The 27,535-nt window shown below is 38.4% G+C and overlaps 1 protein-coding gene and 1 long non-coding RNA gene across 2 annotated transcripts; one reads left to right on the forward strand and one right to left on the reverse strand.

Annotated features, from left to right (window-relative positions):
* The first annotated feature begins 650 nt into the window (after positions 1-650).
* SLC13A1 (solute carrier family 13 member 1) lies at positions 651-27,535 on the forward strand. Its single transcript, XM_057415823.1, has 15 exons — positions 651-806; positions 2,762-2,890; positions 3,588-3,724; positions 7,605-7,792; positions 8,366-8,423; positions 8,512-8,578; positions 9,058-9,221; positions 13,683-13,802; positions 14,967-15,065; positions 15,155-15,256; positions 22,855-22,958; positions 23,934-24,043; positions 24,691-24,852; positions 25,999-26,136; positions 26,234-27,535. Exons 1-15 carry the CDS (start codon positions 708-710, stop codon positions 26,375-26,377), a joined length of 1,821 nt encoding a protein of 606 aa, XP_057271806.1. The 5' UTR covers positions 651-707; the 3' UTR covers positions 26,378-27,535.
* On the reverse strand, positions 8,109-10,147 carry LOC130602687 (uncharacterized). The gene is made up of 3 exons (XR_008972960.1): positions 9,956-10,147; positions 8,497-8,534; positions 8,109-8,393 (listed from the first exon to the last, which is right to left on the reverse strand). It is a non-coding gene; the product is annotated as an uncharacterized LOC130602687 (long non-coding RNA).

Raw genomic sequence — 27,535 nt, forward strand, 5'->3', positions numbered from 1 at the left:
CTCCCCAGGAAGAGAAAATGAATTATCATACACTCCCTGCCATACAAGATGAAAAAAAAACCTGCCTTTTTTTAATCATGTATTTCAAATCCTAGACAGATATCATTAATAGAAACACTAAGGCTGGAAAAGAATTCTGAAGGTCATCTAGTCCAAGCTTTTGCTCAAAGCAGAGCAAAGTTCAGAGCTAGGTCACATTGCTCGGGACGTTGTCCTATCAGGTTCTGAATATCTCCACAGATGGAGATGAAGATGAAGAATTTTTAATTCTGCTCAGTAAAATGATCTTGTGTATGTTTTACATAATGCCATAATTGGTTTTGAATGTATATCTTTGTGTGTTAGTTGTTTTAGTTTCCTACTGAAGCCAACAGGGACTGGGAAAACACCTGAAATAATTGGTTATCCAGTTGTCTAAAACCTGCTCTAATTACATAAATTCATTATAAGGAAGGGCAAGGAGAGAAAGTCATTAGAAGGCTGACATCTAGCCTTAGTTTATGATGAACACTTATCTTATCAACCTACTGTTAATAAATTCACTAAAACAATAAAGAGCAAGATTTAATTTTAACTTGCTTTACTGGCCTGCTTTAGCAATGGCTAAAGGTGATAGCTTGGAAAAACATTAATCGGAGTCAGCTATTTAAAGTCAGACCTATTTTTTATCAGTTTCTCCAGGAAAGTTCATCTACCAGCCACCAACCATGAAGTTTCTTAACTACCTTCTGGCTTACCGAAGGTTCCTGCTCATTGTCCTCACCCTGCTGCTTTTACTTCCACTTCCTCTTATCATCAAAACCAAAGTAAGTGACCCACTTGAAAGGTAATTATTCTGCACCTTTATGTCAAGCCCAAGATTCCCAGATCTTTTCAGAATCATAAAATCACAGAAGTGTTGGTTTGGAAGGGGCCTTGAATAACTTCATGAAGTTCACATTGTGGATTTTCTTTTTTGTTGGTTTGTTTGGTTTTTGGTTTTGATTTTGGTTTTGGTTTTTTTTGGTTTTTTTTTTTGGGGGGGGAGATCTGTTTGTTTATTTGATTTATTTATTTGTTAACCCAGTGTATTTGCATAGATATATAGACAAGACAACAGCTTTAATGTAAAATTCTGTGCTGTTTGTATGAATTATGTATTTGTTTGCTTGTTCGGGAAGTGATTTTTTTATTTAATGTCATCTAGACTACCTTGAAAATCCTGTGCTTGCTGTTACTTTTTGTCCACTTTTAAACAGCTTTTTATGATTGACAATGAAAATGAATTGTCAGGAAGACCACTGCAATTGCACTTTTATTTGATGATGGATTTTGTCACATTCATCATTTATTGTGTTGTCTGAAAGCAAATGACTGGAATCAATGATCTGAGAAATTCCCTCTGGTTCCTAGATAGAGCAAAGGTTATGCAGGACACCTTATTTTTATTTTACTTGAAATAAATTCCTCTGGCATTCAGTAACTCTTGTGATAAGATGTATAAAAATTCTATTAGTGATTGTATTTGGTGCGGCTCTGGTGTCAGCAGAATGAAATGTAATTCTACTGTGATGTATTTCACACATGCATTATAAGTATCATGTGTAACAGCACATGGAAGTCCAGTTCAGAAGTCTTTGCATCACAGATAGATAGTGGTTGCAGAGCAGCATGCTTCATACAGTGTTGCATCCCAGTTTCGATATTGCAGTTTTGTCTCTGAGAGGAAATTCTTGAGAAATTTTTAATGTGACTTAAGTGAGATGAGCATTTGGTAAGTGATAAATGGCATTATCAAATAATTTAATATGTAACACAAGCTTCACTCCAAAAACAAATGCTGGCCATAGTTGCCTGACTTGGATTTAACATATCTGTTTGCGTGTCAGAAGTTCTCAGAGCCGTTTTGCTAAGTTATTCCTTTCCCAATACAAACCATCTCTGCTGCTGTTGAGCATTTTCATGCCCTAACCAGGGGCATTAAAAGATAGAAACCATTTTGCTCAAGAGCAGAACAGGAATTCAAAACTACTCAAAATAGATTTCTAGGATTTTAGAAGAAACAAGGCTCACTTTGTCATTATATTGTTATATTTGGCTGTGTCTGCATTCTATGAGCAACAGTTAAGTAAATTTTTCTGGGAAAAAAAATTAAAGAAAAATATCCTGTTTTCAAGGAGTTTAAATAGAGGACAATCACTAAAATTTTAAGTCTTAAAAACAACTGTGTTTCTTCTCAGTCCTGCACAATATTTGTTATATTAGGTGATATCCTTGCCTTATTAATGTTGATGACAACACTTCATTGATTACAGGAGAGGCAAAATTTGATCTGTTATTGAATGCAAGTCCTCCTAGAGTTTTAAAGGTTTGCTTGCAGTTGCAGAATGTTTGATTTATGTTAAGTCATGGTCTAAGAATGCTCCGGAATGAACTCTATGATTAATCATGCTTGAAGAAAAAGGCAGCTGACTTTTCCCCCATGTTTCCTTAGTGGTAGAAATGAAATAATTTTACAGTCCTCTGTTAGACACAATTCTTTAAAACTGACCTTTTTTTTTTTTTTATTTTTGTTTTTACAGACAATGTTTCATAGCTGGATTACTGATAGCAGACAAAAAGAACCCCAAATTTAGGTTCCTTGACTCAAGGTCCCTTGACAAATTTAGGTCCCTGATTTGTTCCAGGTGGGGGTAATCTCTTGCATAGCTGGACTTTCTACATTGTGATTTCTTCCCTGGATGATCCACTCATATTTTTCCTGGTGCCTCTTGTATTCTAGGAAGCAGAATGTGCATACACATTGTTTGTAGTTGCCATCCTTTGGCTTACGGAACCTATGCCACTGGCTGTTTCAGCTTTGCTCCCTGCCGTTATGTTCCCATTGTTCGGTATAATGGAATCCAAGCAGGTAACCCATTTTTTACTTTCTATCATATGATGGATTTCAGTGACAAAAATCTGCAAAGAGACAACAACATAATGTTGAAACCTGGTAGGCTAATCCATGGATTTGCTGAGTGCCAGTCCCAACAGGTCTGCCTCAAGACTTGCTTACATGCCTTGTCCTCAGGAATTGCCCATATTTCTTTAATATTTTCTCCTAGATTGTGATTTAATGCTTTAATGCCAGTCAATGGGAAAATGCTAGATAGATATAAAATGTCCTTAATGTTACAGAAATGAGATGACACACTAAAGCTGCCATGTACAAAATGCTGAGTATATATTTTCATGTCAAAGAGAGGACACCATAGGGGATCATACTCTAACACTGTGTTTAAATATGTTCTTGTATCTGTTGTATAGATGATTAAATTAACAAAAATCTGTCAGATGGGCCTGATGACCTTTGGTTGTTCAGATCATAAGCCTTATTTTTCTTTTTGCTTTAACACTGTGCCCTTTAATGCAGTTAATCTTGCATCATTTGGTTAAATGAAATTGAAATTTCAATTAAATTGTGTAAATTTAAGCCAAAAATGTTTTCCAATATTTATTTCAAAAATAGACCCTTATTGATTTTTTTTTTTTTATAAACTGATAAAACCAAATACTAAAAGAAAGTTGCCATTTAGTTAACAAAATGGGTTTTGGTTTTATTTCAGGTGGCATCTGCTTATTTTAAAGATTTTCATCTGCTGCTGATTGGAGTAATTTGTTTGGCAACGTCAATAGAAAAATGGAATTTGCACAAAAGAATGGCTTTAAGAATGGTGATGCTGGTGGGTGTCAACCCAGCATGGTATGTGTTAAACAATGTCTTGAAGGACAATAATACGTGTGGAAAGCTATATATTCCAGAAATAATTGCCTACTGCTTTTTCTGTAGCAGCAATCCATCCTTTCTACTCAAAGTAGATATTTGAAAGGATATGATTGATTAGTAGTTACCAGTTTATTATTTTGCTGAAATCCTAATTGAAAGTTCCCTGCAGTGATTCTGTTCATAATAAGGATCCTTCTGAACAAAATACCTGATGACTTTGTGAATAAGCTATGGGTCCTGTTTCTAAATGGTGGTTAATATATTACATATATGATCCTTAAAACTGAAAATCTGTGCTATGCCTATTATTAATTTGTATTTCAATGTTCTTTGCAAAATTCTGGACACTTCCCAAGAATACAAATACACAATGAGGTAAAAAAAGTCATACAACTAAAGATGTGGTGAGGAAGGAAAACGACATTAAGAACAGTGTCTGTATTTATGCTTTTTTTCTTTGTCTACCTATGAAGAAAATATCAAAGGAATACGTACTTCCTCAGGTGGATGAAGTAATGAGGGAGATGAAATCACAAATTCTCTATTTACTATCATATATCTTATGAAGTGAAAACTCTTTGCTTGTTTTATAAGCTTGCAGAAATGCTTTAGGCCCACACATTCATCTATCAGCACATCAGTAAGGCAGCAGATAACATCTGTAGAGCAAGTCTGTATTCCTAGAATACATGATGCTTAATACTCTTCACCAGAAAGCAGACAGTGACATGAAGTATAAAGTCAGGGAAACTTTCAAAAACCCCAGCTCCAAAAAATGAGAAGCCTCTTAGGTGATCTAACTAATAATACCTCATGGAAATGCTGTATTATTCCTATTCCTCAGTGATTTGTCTGTCTTAATTTTAAATATAACATGTGTTTTGATTTTTCCTTCATCTTTTGATAGCTGGCAGCTTTCTTTTTTGACAAAATACTCCTTACATTCTTGTAAACTGCCTCCCATTATCTTCAGCTACATTCTTGAGCTCTGCAGTTTTAGTTATTTCAACTTCTCTTTTTTTGATCATTCCTAAATCCTTAACTTTTGGCTGAAATCTTGAAAGGGAGAACACAGTGAATGGCGAGCTGTGCTAAACTGATCACCACTGGGGAACTTGCTGTGGACACAGAAAACTGCAACCAGTGTTGAGCACACCTAGAGCAACTCCACAGAGTTTTACAACCTTCAGGAAGCAGCACCCCTCATAACTATTTCAGCTCTATCACTTTTTCTGACACTTTTTTCCTATCACTTTTCCATGACAAAAGGATGATAAGATTATGATAAGATGATGTGTGAAGGAGAGGATCCTCCCACCTCTCAGCATCTGCTGCTCGTTAGCTGTGCCCACTGCAAATTGATGCTTGCTCTTCTCTGTGCAGAGCCTTCCTCCTCCGCTAGCAGGAGTACCCAAGCAGCCTGTCACATTGGATCCTCTTCCAGCCCAAGGTAGAGATACCACTGTAGGAGGTTTCTGCATTAAATGTCATAGAAGCTGTAGCAGTGGAAGTAGAATAGAAGGAGTTTTCTGGATTCTGCCTTCTGGAGAAACTGGTTTGTTTGAGGAACAGCATGGCCAGTAGAGCTAGGAAAACGGTCATCCCCCTGTACTCAGCCCTGGTGATACCGCACTTCAAATACTGTGTTCAGTTTTCCACTCCTCACTACAAGCAAAACACTGAGGTGCTGGAGTGTGTCTAAAGAAGGGCAAAAAGCTGGTGAAGGGTCTGGAGAATAAGTCCTGTGAGGAGCAGCTGAGGGAGCTGGGGTAGTTTAGCCTGGAGAAAAGGAGGCTCAGGGGAGACCTTATTGATCTCTACAGCCACCTGAAAGGAGGTTGTAGTGAGGTGGATGTCAGCCTCCTCTCCCAAGAAATAAATTATAGAAAAAGAGGAAACAGTCTCAAGTTGCATCAGGGAAAGGTTTAGATTGGCCATTGGGAAACATTTCCATAGATATATTTCCGTAGGGTCGTCAAGCATTGGAACAGGCTTCTCAGGGAGGCTGTAAAGTCACTGTCCCTAGAGGTATTTAAAAAATGTGTAGATGTGGCACTTCAGGACACTGTTTAGTGGTGGACGTGGCAGTGCTAGGTTAATGGTTGGACTCGATGATCTTAAAGGTCTTTTCCAACCTAAATGATTCTATGAGCGTATAAGTCCCTAACCACCTCCTATCATTTGAGCTATGTAGTCTTGTCTGCAGAGTATGAGGGAAAGGTGAATACATCTATGTAACCTGCAGTAGATTGAGTAGCAAAACATTGAACGTGAATTACATAGCAAAGGGTGGTTTGATAGTTGAATGTAGATGAAGTTATCATCCAAGGTTCCACAACAGCAACACAAAGAGAATAATACAAAAAAAACCCTGGGGCTGAACAGGTTAGGATTTTCTTAGTCACTCATTAGAATACAACACACTGTACTAAATGGTCACCTGACCATCAGTCCGTCAAATGCTGGAGATCTATGATGAACAGTTTTGAAACATGTTAGCAAATGTCTTCATTTGCTTTGGTTTTAAATCCTCTTGCAAGTTGTACTAAAATTATATTTCTCTACAATGTAAATATTCATATTCAGTGTGGTTAGCCTCACCAGTATTTTCTGCATAAACAAATCTTCCCTAACTTCCATCTGAGGACCTAATCAAAAACTGCATAAAGTAATGGGTTTCATACTACCAATGATAATTGTTGTTGTACCAGGTCCACTACTCACTTGCAGGTCTGTAAATCATTTCATCATTATGCAATTAAAAGTGCACAGAGAAAAGACAAGGTTCTCCTACTGAAAAATAATCAAGTTTGCAATGCTGCTATTAGCTGAAATGAAAGGCTATGAGAGGCATTTTGAATGGTATTTTTATGTCATTAAATATCGTTTATGTTATTTTTGTATACAATCTTCTCTTCCCATACTGGGAACTAAACGTTACAGTTTTTGTGAAGCTTTTGTCAAGGCTAGGCCAAGAGCTTTACAAATTACATGAGTGAATTCTCTGAAAACGCTGAAACATTGCAGACCCTCTCAGTTTTGTGATCCATAGCAGGTGTTTAATGACACTGCCAACACCTTGGGACAGGAAGTCAGGAAGACTACTCTCATTTACAACTCCAAGAGATGCATTAGAAATGACAATTTGGCCCGTATTCTAAGTTTACTGTCTAACTTTATGAGATGTGACATGGAATATTTGAATTTTTAGTGTAAACCTTGAGTGTCTCCAATCACTGATGCAATTCAGTGCATTGCATAAGTACAATCAGGAATTGCAGAGATACAATTCTTGTTCGTGGTAAACTTAGCTAAAAATGTGCCAAGACTGGACTAAGATATTGTAATGACCTTGGTTTTTTCCATTTAGTATCAAATATTTATGTTTATTGAAGCACAAATAATCTGTACACTTGTCATGAAACCCTGATTCAGAACTAAGTTAAGTACCACTTCCTGAGTTGTTAATATTCCTTTCTACAACAGCTGGACTGGTATCTAGAAGACTTACAGCCTGGGGTTTTGACCTAGCTTGTACAACAGGGGATTAACAGCATTAGCAGTACAGCCATTTTAAATTTCTTTTAAGTTTACGGCATGCATGGTGCTCTTTCTTCTTTTCTTTATTCTATAAATAAATTTTATTGTTTCCAATTTATAACATATTTGATTCTTTAAAATATGATCATTTCAATGCCTTTGATCAAGATTATTGTAATTCATAATCTTCCTCAGAGGTCAATTACAAGCTTTAAATTTTCAGTGTTTCTATTGAAAAAGCTTTCAATTTGTACTAAATAGAGTGGTGATACGAGGTGTTGCTGTAGCAGCCACAGACTCTTCTCTCCTGTTCCAGGCTTGTGCTGGGTTTCATGGTTAGCTGTGCTTTCTTGTCAATGTGGCTCAGCAACACCTCTGCTGCTGCCATGGTGATGCCAATTGTAGAGGCTGTAGCTCAGCAGATCATCAAAGCTGAAACAGAAGCTGATGCGCTGGAGATGTCTTGCTCTAACGGCTCCATCAACCCAACACTGGAGCTGGACGGTAGGCACGCAGTGTAGCTTTTGTCTTTGCTCACCCTCATTCTTCAGTGGAGTAAACACCACATAAAATACAGTTGAATGGCTAGGGAAATCACATTGTAAAATGTCTTGGATTACTGTGTGTGAGGTCTCCCATGTTCATAAAGATTAATTGAATATGGTGCAGAATATGGCAGTTATGTGAGAGGAGGGGAGAAGACGCTGGCTTGCTCAGCATAGTGAAATGTTTGGAAAGAAATATGATAACAAGCTATAAATACACTGCAGGTTAAACATTAGCCGAAGAAAAGCGCTCTTTAAGGTCTAGAGTAATGTGGGGAGAATAGGTGAATCTAAACTGGTTACATACACAGTTAGATTGCAGATGAGAAAGATTTCCCTCTCAGAAGATTCAGCCCCTGGGCAACAGGAATCATGAAGGAATAAGGCACAGCTCAGCTGTTTTTAAGATTGGCACTTGGAAATTCATTCATAGGATGATGTGAAGTTATTGCCTGAAATGGGACATGCTGATGGAGCCTTTCCAGTTTTGTTCCCTTAAATACTTACCTGTCTTTGCATTAATGTCTTACAGAAAATATAGGAGAACATGAACGCAGTGACTGTAAAGAGAAAGAAAACCAAATTAATGGGTAATAGTTATTCATTTACTAAAATCTAGTATAAGAAATAATCTAAATAGAGTATGTTTGTTAAAATACATACCTTTGTTTTTTCCAGATATGACAATGATGTGGCTAGTACTGTGTGCGCAATTGAAAAAGAGTATGGAAAAGAAAAGGAACAGGTATTTAAGGTGTCTTTTTATTATGCGGCTCATGCATGTAACAGTTTTAACCTAAATCGCTTTCTATATAACACCTAACATGGCACAGTTAGCAATGAAGATAGTTTCATGTGAATAAGAGATAAATGTGTAGATATGCATAAATTTGCTTATGTACTTATTTCATTACTGGGTTTGTGCTCCCAGTGTATTTTACAAAAGTTAAACTAACCTCACCAGAGTGTAAACTGTGTGTATCAAGATACACAAGGAAATTCTTGTGTAAACACTGAGGCAGTTCAGGAAAAGGACTTCGGGATTTGATTCCCTCCCCTCTTCCTTTGCATGAAAAGTTGTAGTACCATGTAACAGCAAACCAAACCACACTGTGTACAGCTCTATTGCCAACAAATTGTCTCACTCTTCTGGGACATCCCTGAATCCTATTTTGTGCTTGATGATGAGCCCTTATATATTAATCGGTGTATATTCTTTCTAAGCAGAATCTACCACCAGCTGAAACAGGGAGAAAAAACAAAGAGGACAAATACAATGGGATTTTCAAAGTGATGTGCTTATGTGTTGCTTATTCTGCTACCATTGGAGGGCTGACCACAATCACAGGAACATCAACTAATCTGATTTTTGCTGAGCACTTCAACACGTAAGAGTCTATATTAAGTTATTTGTATTCTTCTTAATCGAGAATTTTAGCTGTTATTTCCTGAGCTCTCACATGGCTCCCCTAAAATGCATTAGAAACTTTACCTGTCAATTGGACATTATTTGATTCTACTACTTTTTGTTGTTTTTTTTTTTAAAAGACATAAAATGAAACTGCAGGGTTGTATTTGCCTTACAGTGGGAAAGGCTGTAAGTGATCATCCAACACATGCAACAAGATGGCCGTTCTTTGGTTAAGTAGTATTCTGCTCTTTGAATAGCTGCATGGAAAAAGATGAGCTTATTTGAAAAGGAAGACACAACTTTGCATGAATAACAGACACTATCTGGCCTTAAAGGACTGTTATTCATCTGTAAGTACAGAAAGAGCTAAGTTTGGGTCTGCTTAGCAAAGAACATCAGGAGACTTTCAGGAGGCTATGCTTGGGGCATTGTTCAAATGAGGAATTTAGGTATGTTAGTCAAAGAAAAAAATTAAAATCAGTCTGAAACTACATTCAGTGGAACACTTGGTTTTGAGGTTATTAAAAACATTCTTTAATATTCCTTTTCTTTTCTAAGTAGATCTACTTTGAAAAGAAAATTGGTAGATTTCATTCCAAAGCCTTTGAAAAACCAATAGTTCTTGCTGAACTTTCTTTTCTTCTGCAAACTGCTCATTGCCAAGTCACTCATTTTAAAACAGAACAAAATAAAGCACAATTCTTTTATTACCCTCTTCCTGCTATTCTGCATTGCACATGGCAAAAAGGTGAAAGACCAGTTATTGACAGGTTTTCTTCCAGCCTGTGTTCCATGAATGGATGAAACTTGGCTTCAGCATGCTGCTAAAGAGAACTGAATTAGTACAGTTTGTAAATTAGCTTGTGCTAAGAGAATAGCAACAATAGAAGCAGTATGGAAATTATAAGAGTGCCTGTTACTGGGGCCAAAGAGCTACACAGGGCAGACCATGCCATTGTAAGTCCTTCAGACTTAAACTTTTAGACATCCAGACTTTTCTGGTTCAAGCAGGAGCCTAGAAGAATCCAAGACTGATTACTAGGGATAAAAACTGTTCCTGTTCATTTCCCTGAATTTGTAGGAAACTTGAAGAAAAATGGCTTGTAGCTGTTTTTTCAGTTTGTCTTAGCTGTTAACAATCTCTTCAAGAATGCATAAGCAGATTGCTGTTCTATCTCTGCATCTTGACCCTCTGCTAGGAACATGTGCCGTTCATGAGCACTGCATGTGCGAGTTAGTTTTATACCCTACTAGGATTTTTTTTAATCTTTCCACAAACACTGACACTAATCCTTAACTTAAGATGAATCTACCACCTACCTGTGCAAATAATTTTATCTTTAACTATCTTGCTTCCCTTCTCCTTAGAGGCTTCTTTTGTATTTATGCCCTGACTGAAGTGGGAATTGACCTATTAGCATGGCTTGGACACATCTGCAGTCTACTTTCATGTATCAGAAACACTGAAGCAGAATAATTCAGCAGGAGAGCTGCACATACAGCATATTTCTGAGTTTCCCACTCTCAGTGACAAAGCTCTTAAAATAGCACTGCAAAATAGCATATTCCTCATATCTTCCCAATGTCAGTGTTAAATACATTGGAATTAACATTTACTGTTCTCTATTCCCTCCTTTTCATTCCTCTCATGACGAGGAAAACAGTCTATCTGTGTTAGCACTGGAGCCTGTTGCTGGGAGTCCCCAGCCTGCTGTTGAGTTAGGACATGCAATTATGCTCTGGTCCATAGGGCAGAAGCAAACAGTGGAAATGTTGATGCAATGCTAAGCATCCCTGCCAATAAGACCAACTTCCATAAGGGCTCCTGTTCAAGAAAGAATTGTTACTGATCCTCTGAGGCTCACTCTTAATTGTATGCAAAGAGACACTGCAATATATTGTCTAGAATATCTAACTGGGGAAAACAATGTTAGCTAGTAGGCTAAACATTAGTCTGCTCACCACTGTCCATAAGATATACAGATGCCTTTACTGGCCAGGAAGGCATCACTTAAAGATGTGATGGGTTGGTCCTCACTGCTCCTTGGAACAGATCCTTGGTGATGCTGGGTTCCTTTCTTCTGACTCCATATGTTTTTCCTTTAATATTTTAACCTTTTCTGTGTTTGTTTCTCCTCTTGAATCCTTCAGGATGCTGCAGAACCCCATATCGGTTCTCTCACGTCTGCAGTTTCTCCTCTTTTATGTAGCTCTGCTGTAGAGACTCAGAGCTCTTTCCCACACAAAGCATTTTTTTCAAGGACTGCAAGCCAAGGTTCACAGCTGGGCCATAATAGTAGGACTATGGATCCTGGCAGTCTAAGCAGTGGCACTCCAGCTTGAGGGGAAGGCCGTGGAGAGATTAGAGAGATAAAGGGTTACCAGGTAATACTGTGTCAAGGAGAAAACTGAGCTCTCCTGTGCTTGAGGAAGAGTAAATCCTATGATGAAACCTTTGGTTCTTCAGCCTGGCTCACTGATAGGTTATCTAGTTTTCCTATTATGGTAACTGACTTTGACCTTCCAACATAAAGAGTAAAACTTTGCCAGCATCAAATTATTTTCAACCTAAGCAATTTCATAGGAGTCATAAAAGGAATTATCCTATCTGGATTTGTTCTATGAACCAAATTTGTTGACATTTGTAGTGTTAGCCTGGAAAGAGTTTATTGTTATTGTACTGAATCACTGTAAAAAGAGGATTATTGAAATCAATCACACCTTTTCTTTTTCCAAAGGAAAAAGGCTTAGAAAAGAATAGTTCAGTATGTCCTGTCCATCCTTGAATCAAGCAAGACCTGTAATAGATAATTAAAAAACAATATATAATCCAAACAGCACTATACACTGAATAATTTTAAAAATAGCTTAAATGAATTCTTCCAGTCACCTGAGGAGTATTTATTCTGGAGATGAAGAATACCTAACTTTAATATTAAAATTACTAGAAATGCTTACATATGTATTCAGCCCTGCACAAACTTACTGTTAAACCTGATCACAAAAATTAATATTTTATAACGAAATTGACTCTTTAGTACAAAGTTTTCAAGAGCTTGTTTTATTGTTCAGTAAGAAATTATCACGCATAATTCAGGGAAGATCATAAACACTTTAGCAAGTATTGATGCTTAGTCATTGTTATGCTGGTGTCAGTTTTTTCCTATCTTGAAATTCGTACATTCAAAACCTGATGTGGTTCATCATGTAATAAAAGACAAATAGCTACATAATAAATAAATAAAATAATTTTTCTTGTTCCAGTTTCACTGTCTAATCACTATGTACAGTTGCAGTGTAGAGCATCACATCAAGAAGTGGGCATGAGTTTTGGTTCAGTCCCTGCTTTCACTTCAATTGCATTATATGTAAGCATTGGAATAAATACAGATAAATACTAAAATCTGCACAACTGAGAGAACATTTATAATGAGGATTTGCTGCCTCAAAGACCTATGTCACCATGAGAATTCCTTTTCTCCTAGACAGACCTGAAATACCTGGCTAATAATTGGAAATAGTTTTTACAACCTCTGGACATTGTGAACTCCTTTCCATCTGATTTTTACATCAAAGAGGAAGACTGTCCAAGGAGACCAGAATTTTCTTACTTTTTAATGCCAATTGCTTTTAGCATTAAAAGCTCTCTCAGTAGGGCTGGAGAAGCTCAAAGGAAGAATAACTTGAGTTCGTAAAGTAAATAGGAAAACAAGATTCATTTACTTGGCCTTTTTGCCTATCCAACATCTATCTCATTAAACTGTAAATTCATTCCTTTCAGAAAACCAGTGCCTGTTCCTCCTTTACTTAAATGCACATTGCAGGGAGAGCTCTGGTTGAATGGCTCACCTCTGTAGACAGTAGATGAAGACAGCCTCAAAGGGACAAGGTGACTGGAGAGACAATCCATCTAATAAATGAGCATTCCTGCCTTTCCTGGAAATTAATAAGAATAATTTGGTTTTAATCAGTTTTTGAATCCCTTATGGAATTTTAAATGATACAAGTCTTGATGTTGTCTCCACCATTGTCTTTTAAGTTCACTGGAGCTCGTCCATTTGATTATATTTTCTTGTGCTAAAGTCTCCTCTCAAAGACAGGCTTTTCTTCAAGTTCCGTTTCTTTGTCATTCTAATGGTCTTTAACACTGAGTGGCCCTTCTTCGCCTACTGAACTCAGGCTAGGCACATCTAGAGCAGCATCAGGTCTTTGGACCTGTTGCTGATCCAGTGCTCAAACTATTAGCACAGCTAGCTCCTGTAGTGGTCTTGATGATCAGAAACAGGACAGGAAGGTGAAGGAGGAGACCAGAAACTACCTCATGCTGAAAATCAACTACTAGCCAGAAGCATTCTCTTGCAACAGGGCTTTCTGGCACTTCTCATAACTCTACATTCCTTTGCAAACCTCAACTGAACATTTTTTTGTTTTCATCCAGACGTTACCCAGCTTGTCAGTGCATCAATTTTGGATCCTGGTTTATCCTTTCCATCCCCATCGCACTCATTATTCTGCTGCTCTCTTGGCTCTGGCTCCAGTGGATTTTCCTTGGGTTTGAGTAAGTAAATGTTGTAATCAATAAAACTGAAGCTTGATGATACAAGAAGTACTGTGTACCAGGAGTAAATATTACATCTAAGTTTAACAGGCTGAGTCTCTGGATGAGAGAAGAATTTTTTAAAATAAGGATCCTTGACTACTCAGCCCAGTGTGAAAGGTCTGCATCACAAATGATGATAGACGTTCCTTTAGAATAAACACATATCATCATTAACAGTGTACATGAACAAGACAGAAGAATACTGAAATTTTATGTATTTTGATCTAAGACTTGAACATTTGTAGCCAGGATGTTGCTATTCCCTGGAGCCAGTTCAAGGGATCGGCTTGAATACTTGAGCAGTATCTGCTTTATAAACTGGATGGCTATATTTGTAAATATGAAGTAAAAAACTTCCACTTTTCCAAATTTTGTATGTGGTGGTATGGTGGCGTTTTGGTTTTGTTTTTGTTTTTTCCATAGAACTTGTGCTTTTAAGGTTTTGTAGAGGCCAATACTTTTTTGGGGTTGATTATTCAAAGTCTTGCTCTCCATGAGTTCACTAACATCTGCAGAGACAATAGTGGGGACACCCATCCTTCACAATTACATAGCTACTTATGGTGCAAGAGATGAAGAGTGAGACTGTCTGCTCTTAAGCAAACTTAAAATCATCCCATGCTTACCACTGTATAAGCAAACATTTATTGTTTCATTTTTCTTGTTTGTTTTTTAATGTCATGGAAGGGTCTTATTCAAGAATAAAAACATAGTTTGTAGAAAATAGACTGCTGATCAGTAGGCAGGCTACTAATGTGATACAGACATTTTCATTACAAAAAAGTAAAGCAAAGTCGTAAATGACTTTCATTAAATAGCTAGGTTATTTGTTTGATTCTTTCAATTAGTTCCCATAATTAAAGTTTCATCCTTCCTGAGCAAATAAGCTAGTCAATAACAGGACACATTTTTTTGCTGCCTCTGTCAATCTCCCACTGGGCTTTGTCAGTTAATTCCAATGCACCCAGTTTGGTGTGTGATAATTAAATGGGAGATAATGCATTGTAAAGTGACTATTTTACTTTTGTAAAATGTTATTTGAAAAGGAAAGTTTGGAATTTGGTGTTTTTTTTCTGTGTACACTTTTAATTCATAATTTAATATTGCTGATCTGCATTCTAGTTTTAAAAACATGCTCAAGTGTGGCAAGAAGAAAACAACTAGAGAAGAGGCCTCAGCACAGGTGATTCAGAAGGAGTACAAGAAACTTGGACCAATAAGGTATGTCGAAGTATACATATGCAAACAAAAGTGACTAAATCCAAATGTGAATTCAGGAAAGATTATAACACATTCTGTTTCTGCTATAGCTACCCAGAAATTGTTACACTTGTCCTATTCATCCTAATGACCCTACTGTGGTTCACCAGAGACCCTGGCTTCATCCCAGGATGGTCTTCACTTTTCCCAAAGTAAGTAATCTTTTTGATACATGAACAAGAACTGTATTGTGTCTTAACTACATACCTTTTTCTTCTCAATTAAAAACAAACAAACAACACCAAACAAAAATACTTTCAATACTTCAGAAATATTCCAGGCTAAAGTTGTTAAAAACCTTTGTAATGTATGCAGAATAGGTAAACTCCATCAACTTTCATAGATGTATATGTGCAACACCTGAAAAGTACTGAAATCATTACAGGATAAAATGCCTCCTAAATCGGACTATGTTCTAGACTTGGTCCAGTGTGGGAGAAAGTATAATGGTTGATTAATTACTGTAATTTCAGTTCTTTTCTTCTTTGATAAAGGTCTCACTTGTGCTCTGAAGTACTGGAAAATAGCTGAAAGTTTGGGACAAGAAGGATTTCATGTTGTTTAGGTCCTCCTGGATTTAATATTTGTTGCTGCTTGGGTCAAAGGCCAGTGCTGGGCTTGGATGGTATATTTTATTTTGTTTTCCTGCGTGCCAGTCATTTCACCAGCAAAATTTTGGGGTTTTGACCATGGTTATGATTATGTGACACCAGGCCTGCTGACAACAGATGGGGCACACCTGTCTCAAAGGGGGAAAAGGATCTTTGCACAGGAGTTAGCAGGACTCAGTGAAAGAACTTTAAACTAGATTTGAGGGGGAAATGGATAAAACCAGGCTAGCCATAGATAACCCTGGGGCTGGCACACCAGTGTCTGAGGGACAGTATTCTAATAAGGTTCTTCAGTCTGCTGTCTCAATGGACATGAGGGGTGGAGATCCATGCAACAGCAAAGACACAAGGGTTATTAATGTGTTAGAAACCACGGAAGCACCTGAGAATTGTCATGTAGAAATTAGGGCTTCTCCCCCAAGAAACGTGATGGGATCAATAGGAAGTGCTACTTTGCCCTTCCAGAGGGCAGACTTTGGCCTGTTTAGGAGCCCAGTTGACAAAGTCCTTTTAGAGGCAGTCCTGAAGGGCAATGGAACCCAGCAAGGATGGATATTATTCAAGAAGGAAATCTTCAAGGAGCAGGCCGTCCCATGTGCCAAAAGCCGAGCTGGGGGGAAGAGGTCTGGCCCGGCTCGCCAGAGAGCTTTGGCTGGAATTCAGAAAAAAAAGTTTATGACCTTTGGAAAAAGGGGCAGGAAAGTCAGGAGGACTTACAACAATGTCATGAGGTTAGACAGGGAGAAAAATAGAAGGGCCAAAGCCTGACCTTAATCTGGCTTCTGCCATAAAACATGATTAAAAAATGTTTCTATAAATACATTAACAACAACAGGAGGGCTAAGGAGAATCTCCGTCCCTTATTGGATGAGGTGGGGCGAAACACAGTGACAAAGGATACGGAAAAGGCTGAGGTACTTAATGTATTCTTTGCCTCATTCTTCAAGAGTAGTTCTCTGGGTGCCCAGCTTCCTAAGCTGGAAGACAGGGAACAGGAGCAGAATGAAAGCCCCATAATTCAAGAGGAGATGGCCAGCAACTTGCTACACAATTTAAACACACACAGATCTATGGGGCTGGATGGAATCCACTCAAGGGGACTGCTGGAAGTGCTCACCAAGCAACTTTCAATCATTTATCAGCTGTTCTGTCTAAGTGGGGTGGTCATAGTAGACAGGAGGTTAGAAAATGTGATGCCCATCTGCAAGGAGGACTGAAAGGAGGATTAAGGGAACTATAGGCCTATCAGTCTGACCTTCGTGCCTGGGAAAGATTATGGAGCAGATCATCTTGAGTGCCCTAAGAAAGCACATACAGGACAACCAGGAGATCAGGCTCAGTCAGCCTGGGTTTATGAAAGGCAGGACCTACTTGACTGACCTGATCTTCTACTATGACAAGGTAATCTGCTTAGTGGATGAGGGAATGTGGATGTTGTCTACCTAGACTTTTGTAAAAGCATTTGACACTGTTTCTCACAGCATTCTCCTGGAGACCCTGGCTGCCCATGGCTTTGGAGGGGTGTACTCTTCGCTGGGTAAAAAACTGGCTGGATGACAGAGACCAAAGAGTAGTGGTGAATGGAGTTAAATCCAGTTGGTGCCTGTCACAAGTGATGTTCTGTAGAGCTCAGTATTGGGCACTTTTTATCAATACCTTTAAATATCTTTATCAATGGAAAAAGCAATCGAGTGCACCCTCACTAAACTTGTGGACGACACCAAGCTGGCAGGAGTGTTGAACTGCTGAAGGGTAGGAAGGCTCTACAGAGAGATCTGGTCATGCTGGATCGAGGGGTTGTGCCAATGTTATGAGGTTCAACAAGGCAAAGTGCTAGAGTTATACACTTGGGTCACACACAACCCCATGGAACCCTACAGCTTGGGGCAGAAAAGGATCTGGAAGTGTTGGTTAACAGCAGCTGGACATAAGCCAGCTTGTGCTCAGGTGGCCAAGAAGGCCAATGGCATCTTGGCTTGTATCAGATAGTAAGGCCAGCAGGGCCAGGGCAGTGATCATCTCCCTGTACTCGCACTGTACTGCACCTCAAATACTGTGTTCAGTTCTGGGCTCCTCACTACAAGAAGGACGTTGAGGTGCTGGAGTGTGTCTAAAGGAGGGCAAAAAGCTGATCAAGGGTCTGGAGAATAAGTTCTGTGAGGAGTGTCTGAGGGAGCTGTGGTTGTTTAGCCGGGAGAAAAGGAGGCTCAGGGGAGGCCTTATTATCTCTACAGCCACCTGAAAGGATGGAGAGAGGTGGGTGTTGGTCTCCTCTCCCAGGAAACAAGTTATAGGACAAGAGGAAACAGCCTCACGTTGCACCAGGGAAAGGTTTAGATAGGCCATTGGGAAACATTTCTTCGCCAAAAGGGTTGTCAGGCATTGGAACAGACTTCTTTGGGAAGTTGTAAAGTCACCATCCCTGGAGATATGGAGATATTTAAAAGATGTGTAGATGTGGCACTTCAGGACATGGTTTAGTGGTGGATGTGGCAGTGCTAGGTTAATGGTTGGACTCGATGATCTTAAAGGCCTTTTCCAACCTGAGTGATTCTATGATTCTATGATAAATGTCATGTGAACGTGCATCTATCCTGCCTTCTTTCTTTAAATATATTCCCACCATTCATACATTCACACACAATCCCCAATGCTCTTCAAAAATGTCTGTCAGGGATCTTTCAAAGAATAATTTTAGCTGTTTAAAAATTTAAATTACAAAGCAAAATTATTTTGTGTAGAAATAGCATTAAAATGCATTTTAAAAACTAAGATTGTTTAAAGTTATTTACTATTTATTTATAAAAAATGCAAAAGGATTTTTTTCCTTATAGCAATAGCAGAGCTGATGATCGCGGTTTCATATGAAACACTGTATTCTTGAAGAGGTTTTGGAGTGTTGACCTAATCAAGCAATCAGCTATCTAAGCAATCAGTCTGGCTTTGCTTCTCCTTCTGCTTCATATTGACAGCCAGTGCTCACCAAGCACCATTTAATGAGATACAACTTATACTGAAACACAGATGTTGTAAACAGCCTTTCAAATATGGGACTTATGGCTCAAATAGGTTATTTCAGTCCAAGGATTCCAATTTTCCTATTTGAAGCTGTCTAGTTACCGTTGTCTGAGGATTATGTTCACTGTTAGGGAAAAGCAGAATATTCCCATAATCAGTGTGGTTACAGGTTCTGCACAGTTATGTTACTTTGTTGGTGCCTCTTGGAAGGCATGCCCAAGGATGATTTCCTTGGATGGGAATGCAATCACACGTCATGTCACATTAGGCTGTATCATGTTATAATTTGGAAAGGCAACCTCGATAGAAACAAAACTTGTGTCATTCCCTCACAAAACCTTTAAGGAGAAAGAAAGAATTTCTTACTATTGAGACCTGGCCTATTTCTAGATAGTTTTCCTTTATGCCTGGCATAAAACCAGACAATGACCTTTTTACTTTTCTGAGCGACGAAAACTTTCCAGCCAAGATGCACAATAGGGGCAAGGAGTAGCAGTAAGTTATCTTCTGTAAAAAAAAACAAAGAAACAGTAAAAAGAACTTAAACCCCAGGAACTGTGTGTGGTTCTATCAATGATAACACAGTGGATGACCTGTGGCTTACATCTCTCACACACTTATTCCCTAATACTTCCATGTACAGAATTGTTCAGTGTTTTTGAATTAAGTATACTGACAGACATGTGCACAACTTCCTTAAGATTATGCTACAGGAAACAGCTGTAAGGAAACACTCTCTGCCCTTAGAAATCAGATTTCTTAACACGAATCTGATAGTACTTACTTTCCACAGGGTCTTATCCCGCAGACTCAAGCCAGCCTCATGGAGATTCTGTCACCTGCAGACATGAGCTTTGTCCTTACAAAAGCCACAATGTCAGAGCTGTAAGTGACCTTGAGACCCAACCAAACGAGTGAGTGGGTCCTAATAGGTGGGAATAACACTACTCTCAGAGTCCTAAATCAGTCAGGGCCATCAGTTCATTTATTCTAAACTGCTGAAGATCAGAAGAGCGATGTTGTTCTCTGTGTTAAGCCCACCAGAGTTTTATTTTATTAGAACATGAATTCCCAGAAAGCAACCACGCTTGACTTCAGGGTGGCAACTCACAGGTTCTTCAGATTTTAGAATTTATCACTTTCCTTGATAATCTGTCCTGGTGGATAATCATTTCTGTTGCCAAACAAAACAAGACAAGCTCTCATCTTGTTTCCTGTCTGAATATAGCTTCCAGCCATCTGTTTTTGACTTCTCTGCTGGATTAAAAACCTTTCTGTGATAGGTGCTTTAAGGATATACATAGCTGATTTATTTATATCCCATTACAAGCTTTCTTTCAACAAACTGAATGGGATACTCAGTTTTGCTTCAAGAAAAACTTCCCATCACTCTCATCATCCACATTTGTGCTCTCAGCCCCTTGTGTGCATCCTCACAACCTACTGAATACTTTAAAATATGAACCCTGACTTTTTTAAAATCCTAGCAGAAATGTTGGTATACCGTGAAGATGATACCTCCTCACTTTTTAAGTGTAACTTTTTGAAATGTCAGCTAATTTTTAATCCACATTTGTACTGTATCAGTATTGAGCAGAGCTCATTTTTAATCAGTGTTATCAGATGCCTTTCAAACATACATTACCCTTACCAATTAATTTTTCTTAAGAAAATTTTATAAAACTATTAAAGACTAATCCTTCACTGTCCTGCCCTGAGCCACTATTGCCTCCCTCTGAAGGCAGACAGCAGGGTGTTTTAATAAATGCATCATAACACTATAGAGAGCAGCACAGATTAAAAAAGCCTGTTGACGTCACAGGATCACACATCATTTCTGCTACAGTAGTTTCCTGCCATGTCCTGGCCTGATTCCAGGCTGTGGGTTATTTTCTTCGTTTAGAGGAGTTTCAAGTAGGCCGTTGTCCAGGACTTAATGAATCTCATAAGAAAGTTCAGCACTGGGCTGCAACTGGTTATCGCTGATGTATGCAAGGTGGGCTTCCGTCACACTTCCTCAGATTATTAGCTGAGTATATTCTTCATTTTTCTGCCTGTTTTATTCCTTCTCTTACTTCCAGTACAAGGCCGCTGTGTACTTTTGCCAACAGCTCTATTCTCTACAATGATTTCAGTTGGAGCATTGTGAGATCTCCTTAATCAACTGCTTTTTTGCTTCCTTGTAGGACAATCAGTTTTGCAGTGTTATAAGGAGGTAGATGCTGTATAAGCAATTGTATTACAGCTTGGATAATTGGACTTTGTAAAATGTTTATCTCAATATCTGATAATGATTGAAAAGCTTCTGCTTGGAATGGGGCCATGTGTGCCTTCAGAACAGTATTACTAAAGGTAGGATATTGTGTGTGTCCCAAGCAGTTTTTCTGAGAACTGTGTTTTGCATCAAGAAAACTAACATTTTGTGGGCCAAAACTTGCACCTCCCTAGCTCAACAAGGGGAAGTGCAAAGTCCTGCACCCGGGTAGGAACAGCCCCTGGCACCAGCACACTTTAGAGACACCCAGTTGGAATAAAGCTTGGTGGAAAAGGACCTAAGGGCCCAGGTGGACACTGAGTTGAATGTGATACATCAAGGTATGTATAGGCAGAACTCTCTGCCTTAAGAAACCATACCAAGATAACAACTTGGTTTTTAAAAGTGTTTTCTGCTCTGTACTAGCCATCTATAGGAAGCAGGAGACAGGATGTCTCCACTACAACTTCTATGATGGCTTCATGTGCAGCTTTTGTGACAGTGTTAGCTGAGCTATGCTTGTTGCGGTATCAATGTGCTATGCATACTAAAGCTTTTTGAATCGCACTAACACTGTTGTTAAAGCAAAGGGATCTACCAGATCCCATAACATATAACTGGAGGATGATTTTTCTTTTTCAGTGAAACACCCTGGTTTAGTATAAAACCTTAAGTTGCTGGTAAAATCTGCTAGGAAGCTATGCTTGCCCCTATTGTAGCTGCATATGCAGAAAAACATACGGTAAGAGGCCGAGAAGACAAACATGTTGACATATTGGTTCAGGAAAACTTGCAGAAGTGCTTACAGGAAACAGAAATATAAAATCAAAACAAAGTTTAAGAAAATGTTTTAACTTTCTTCATCAATTTTTTTTTATTTGAATGACCATCTTGGCTGAAATAAGACAGACTGGAATGTGCCACCTCCTAGTAGTGTGTTACATAATCAGATGGATGTGTTAACATGTTCTTAGAGCTTAGCTTTTGCACTTTACCTGAACTTTGGGCTACTCTGTACAGGTTAGAAGGATATTGGATTAGTTTAAGAAATGCTAGTGCAAGCAGTTCTCAGGCAGCAGAAATCACCAAAATAAACATGGACCTTGTGTCTATGACTTTAGTAAGGACAACCATAGGAGGATGATAATAAAGCTCTGCTGTGTTCTGTCAGTTGCAAAACCACCATCCTTTGTGGGTATGCATGGTGCTCTTACAGTCTGTTGGACTGAATCTATTGCAGAGGATATTAAAATTACTAAATTTGTCATTGAACTGTGAAGATTAGTTGTTTAAGCATCAGCTATTCCCAAGTATTCCCCTCCCCCATCTTATTTCTATATGACAAAATAACACATGCTTACTCAAGATGCTTATACATGAATTTTAGAGGGCTTGCATCTAATATTTCTACAGATGTGATGAAATAACCTTGTCTGGCTGCCAGATGCCCACCCACCCAACTGCTCTCTCACTCCCCTCCTCAATGGAACAGAGGAGAAAATAAGGTCAAAAAGATTGTGAGTTGAGATAAAGACAGGGACACCTCTTACAGGCAAAACAGACTTGATCTGGGGTCATTTAAATCAATTACCAATTAAAAATATAACTGGATGGCAAGAAACAAAGATGAAAACTACAATACCTTTTCTCCAGCCCCTTTCTTTCCAGGCTCAACTTCACTCCTTCATTTGTGACTCCTCTACCTCTTTCCACTGCACCAAGTATCACAGGAGGTGAGGAATGGGGGGCTGTGGTCAGTCCATATCAGCTGGTTTCTGCTGCTCCATCATTCTCCTCGCTCTTTTCCCCTACTCCTCCTGGCTATATATATACTTATGTGGTTTTTTTCTTGTTAACGTCTCCTTAGGTATAAAGGCTATGCTACGGACTCAACAACTGCCTTAGTGATAGGCCTCCTGTTCTTTATTATTCCAGCAAAAACATTGACAAGGAGTTCAAATGGAGAGAACAGTTAAGTATATTTTGATGTGGATAGTACTAAAATAAGGCATTTAAGACGCTACCATAAATATAACTTATTACGCTTGTTAGAGGAATGTTAAATACTAATAGTATAATCTTACTAGAGGATAATATCTTACCGGGATGTAAAGCATCCCTGGTCTGGTATTCAGTACCAACAATTAATGTGAGCAGTGGCAGCTAGTATTGTGGGGGAATCTGCTACCTGCAGCCCACTGCCACCAGTGGAAACCGTCTTTCCATTGAATGTGATGGTCTTTAAACAGGACTGCATACAGCAAGGTTAGGTTTATTTTGTTGAAAATGTTGCTGCTTATTTAAGATACCCTGTAAAATTTCATGTGGTAAATGAGATGTCCCTGCTCATAGCAGGGAGGTTGGACTAGATGACCATTGAAGGTCCCTTCCAACCTACACTATGCTATGATTCTATGGTTCTATGATTCTATGATTCTCATTTAATTTTTCCCTTTCAAAATGGAATTTACCCTGATTAAAGTACACCTCCGGCTTGTCCTCTTTATGCATTCAATTCTACTGCTGAAATCAATGAGATCCATGGGTTCACAGAGAATGCAAGGTCAGAACCTAAATGAGCCTAAGTGAAGCAGCATTTGCTCAGCAATCTGTCTGAACAGCACAGTTTCATTGAGTAAACTCATTGATATCCCACAGCTACCTTCCACATAGGGAAATGCTCCACCAGTGGAAACTGCTATAGCTTTATTGTCTTCAAGCTGTGAAAGTTTTCACCAGCTAAGGATCTGTCCCAAGAAGTGCAGGTTGCACGTGTCAAAGACTTTCTTCATGTTATAATGATGAAATTTTGCCTTCGAATGCTTCCCAAGTACTTCCTCAGAGGCATTTTATTTCAAGTTGGTTTTAATATGTTTTTAAATGTTGTTGGGTGGGGTTAATTTGGCTTTTTTAAAAAACTTTTTCTTTTTCTTTTTTTTTCTCTAGCTGTTTTTGGTTACACTCCACTGATTACTTGGAAGGAATTTCAGTCATGCATGCCCTGGGAAATAGCTATTCTTGTTGGTGGCGGATTTGCTTTAGCAGATGGCTGTGAGGTAGTGTAATTTATAGAAGATACTGAACAGTTGGCATGACCCACATGAAGAGCCATTCAGACATGCAATGAATTATGGTTATTCTCCTCTTTCATCAAGTTATTCTGTAGCAATATTGAACGTAATAAATGTGATGAATATTCAAGACATGCAGAAAACAGGGTTACAAAAAAAGAGTTTGTCTTCAAAGACTGTGCACAATGATGACTACTGTTTGTTATTTAATTTAAACTTGATGGTGGTGGGTGTTGTGCAGACACAGTGTTGCCAAAGCCTTGGAGTTAATGTCCCATGTTATTGAGGTATCCCTCACATGGAGCCCTGCTGGCTACTCCAGTAGATCGAGCAGGTTTGGACCCAAACTGTGTTTATGAAGCCTGATGTATGCATATTACAATTTTCTGATTATGACTCCTCTAAACATCTCAGAGATGCAAATACAAATAAATGGAATACAGTTTGCATAGGTTCCTATGAAACCACTGAATTAGAAAAGCATGCTTAAAAACACGGTAAGAATACAGAAAACACTTCTACACAAATAATTCACAAATAGCAGATGAGTAAATTCCTGTTCTATACCATTTATTAAATTTTATTTTCTGTGTTTTGTAAAACATAATCATGTTGTCATATTCCTTGTGCAGGTTTCAAAACTTTCTGACTGGGTAGCATCTAAATTGACCCCTTTAGGATCACTCCCCTTGTGGTCGGTTATCCTGATATCATGCCTTATTGTCACTTCAGTGACAGAATTAGCCAGCAATCCAGCTACCATTACAATATTTTTGCCCATACTATCGCCTTTGGTGAGTATAATACAGGTTGTTTTTAAACAGAATCTGCTCTATCATCCTTGTAATAATACAGATGCTCCAAGAGGCAGTTTAAAAAAGTCTCCATAAAATACGCCATGCATTATTTTTGCCGTCTTGTGTTGTGCTTTGGATACTTGGTTGGCTTGGAGCATTCTTACGAAAGGTGCTGAAAATTCAGTAAAATTAGCCAGAAATTCAACACTCAAAAATCAACACTGTTATTCCTATTTGTGAATAGTCAAAGCACTTAAAAAGGACAGCTCTCTTAGTGTTTCTTCAGGACCACATCTTCAGCAAAAATGGTTAACACTGCAACTTTCAAGCTGTGACCAAATTGAAGAGAGAGCTAATAGAAGTGCTTTATAAGTAATTCTCATTTCTTCTCTCCTTATCTCAATTGTGGCCTGTCTTCTCATAATCTTTATTAAAACACACAATTCTTTTTTCTTCTTCAAAACTTACTGATCATCTAGTCTGTAGATTTTCCTCTTGGCCAGCCTAGACACATACCAATGCCCTTTCACTCTCTTACAAAGAAACCTTAGTGCTTGCTTCAGTGAATCTCTCATAAGTATTATATTAAAACTCAACTTTCTCATCTTTCTTGCATTTTTTTGTTGACATTTTTGCTTTTAGTGCTTGTGCAATGTGCATACTCTCTGCAACAGTCTTATTTTATGGACTAAACTACAATCAGAAAATATCAGGCACTAGGGTGGTGAGGCACTGGAATGAGTTGCCCAGGGAAGTTGTGAATGCTCCATCCCTGGCAGTGTTCAAGGCCAGGTTGGACAGAGCCTTGGGTGGCATGGTTTAGTGGGAGGGCTCCCTGCCCATGGCAGGGGTGTTGGAACTAGATGATCTTAAGGTCCTTTCCAGCCCTAACTATTCTATAATTCTATGATTCTATGAATTTTAAGTTCAGTAGCTATTCTATATTAGAATCACCTTTTCTCCTCTAAAGTGTTCCCAGATATAATCTTAAAAGTGACTTATCAGAAAAGGCTATTTCTCACTATTTAAACTGGCAGCTCTGTTCTGAGTTGACTTGTGTCAATATGGTAAGTTTGTATTTATGTATGTTGTTCAGAAAATGTGTTCCTTGACAGCTGTTCCCTCTCTTTTATTTTATGATAGGCTGAAGCCATTCATGTAAACCCACTTTTCATTTTGATACCTGCTACCTTGTGCACTTCCTTTGCGTTCCTGCTTCCTGTGGCAAACCCAGCCAATGCCATTGTATTTTCATATGGTCATTTAACTGTTATGGACATGGTGAGTTTTAAGCAAAACATCCTAAAGAGCATTTTTAGCATTTTAGAATCTGTGTTGTCTTGATTCAAGTTTCTGCTTTCTTTTTCTTCTCCTTTAGGTGAAGGCTGGTTTGGGCATTAACATCATCGGAGTTGCTGTAGTTATGCTTGCAGTTATGACGTGGATAGTGCCTATGTTCGATCTCTATACTTATCCAAGTTGGGCACCAGACATTCCTTCTGCAAATAGCACTGGGCTGTAAAAAAACAACAGTAATCCTGGGGATTGGTTTGAATTGTGTTTGTTTCTTTCCTTTTCCCCAGACATGTGGTGAGTCATTTAAAATGCTTTTTTGTCACCACAGCAATAGGGATCTCCATTACTATATATGCCATATTTTCCAGTCCCGGAGACTGATCATCCAGTCTGAGAGTCTAATCGGGGAAAGTGTTAGAATTCTGAAATAACATAAACTTACATCAAGTTTCTAATCTAGCTCAGCTAGTTTGAATTTTTATATCTTCATGTTATGAAGGAAAAACTGAATGTGCATAGCCATTATCACTGGTAGTTTGAACCCATTCTCAGGGTAGGGGAGTAACGAGATTTAGATTTTGTTATTTCAAATACATTTTCTTACTATTATGTTGGCAATATTTGGGGTTTGTCAAAGATCATATTAGTTTTTTGTTTTCTAGCTTCAAACTCTGTTTGAAATAGTGTTGATCACAAAATCAGGCAGGGGATTTTCTTGAACACATAGTTTACAGACCTGTCAAAAATGCACAGAAAATGGCAAAGAGCAGCATGACCAGTTACACAGCACTTTATCTGTTGAGCACCTTGTCATCTGGAAGGAGAATACATAGTTTAGCATAAGTGTAGTCTACCTTCTTCAAGGACATCACTGAAACATGTTGTTGCTGTTGTCATGTGGTATATTTCTGGATAAACATATGTTGATAGATTTGAGTTAATCTATATGAATTGAGTCCAAATTATCATCATACCTGTCTGCCAAAAGTAGAGATACATTCCCTTGATAAATGAAAGCACAAGACAGAATGCTGAACATGTGGCACCCAATCCATCAATCAAGACTATAGCGCATCTTCATCAGGAAGCTCATGATCTCTGCAGGACAGGTGGCAGTTTAAGGTTACTAGACTGTTAATGTTGTAAACACAAAACAGTGCAGTGTAGACAGAAGAGGAGCTTGGAGTTCAAAAAGATCATCAAATAATCATGTTTTCTATGGTTATTACATGGTTTTCACAGTAAGAACTACAGCATTGTTCTTTTCATCTGTTGGGAAGGACCCATAACAATTTGTAAAGAGCTTTCAGTTAATAGCCTGAATCAAAGATGGATGTATTTATCTTGGGTCATCCCTTGGGGCACCTCTATGATGGCTGTAAAC

This window comes from Pezoporus wallicus, unplaced genomic scaffold (assembly GCF_028554395.1).
Source record: "Pezoporus wallicus isolate ANWC-B61680 ecotype Strahan unplaced genomic scaffold, APGP_CSIRO_Pwel_v1 contig_6966, whole genome shotgun sequence".
Classification (NCBI taxonomy): domain Eukaryota; kingdom Metazoa; phylum Chordata; class Aves; order Psittaciformes; family Psittacidae; genus Pezoporus; species Pezoporus wallicus.

Bases quoted from the DNA above. Each gene is read 5' to 3' on its own strand.
- SLC13A1 (XM_057415823.1), top strand. From the start codon at position 708: ATGAAGTTTCTTAACTACCTTCTGGCTTACCGAAGGTTCCTGCTCATT. The intron at 8,579-9,057 runs GTATTTAAGGTG...ATTCTTTCTAAG, and splicing joins ATGGAAAAGAAAAGGAACAG to CAGAATCTACCACCAGCTGA. The intron at 15,066-15,154 runs GTATGTCGAAGT...TTTCTGCTATAG, and splicing joins AAGAAACTTGGACCAATAAG to CTACCCAGAAATTGTTACAC.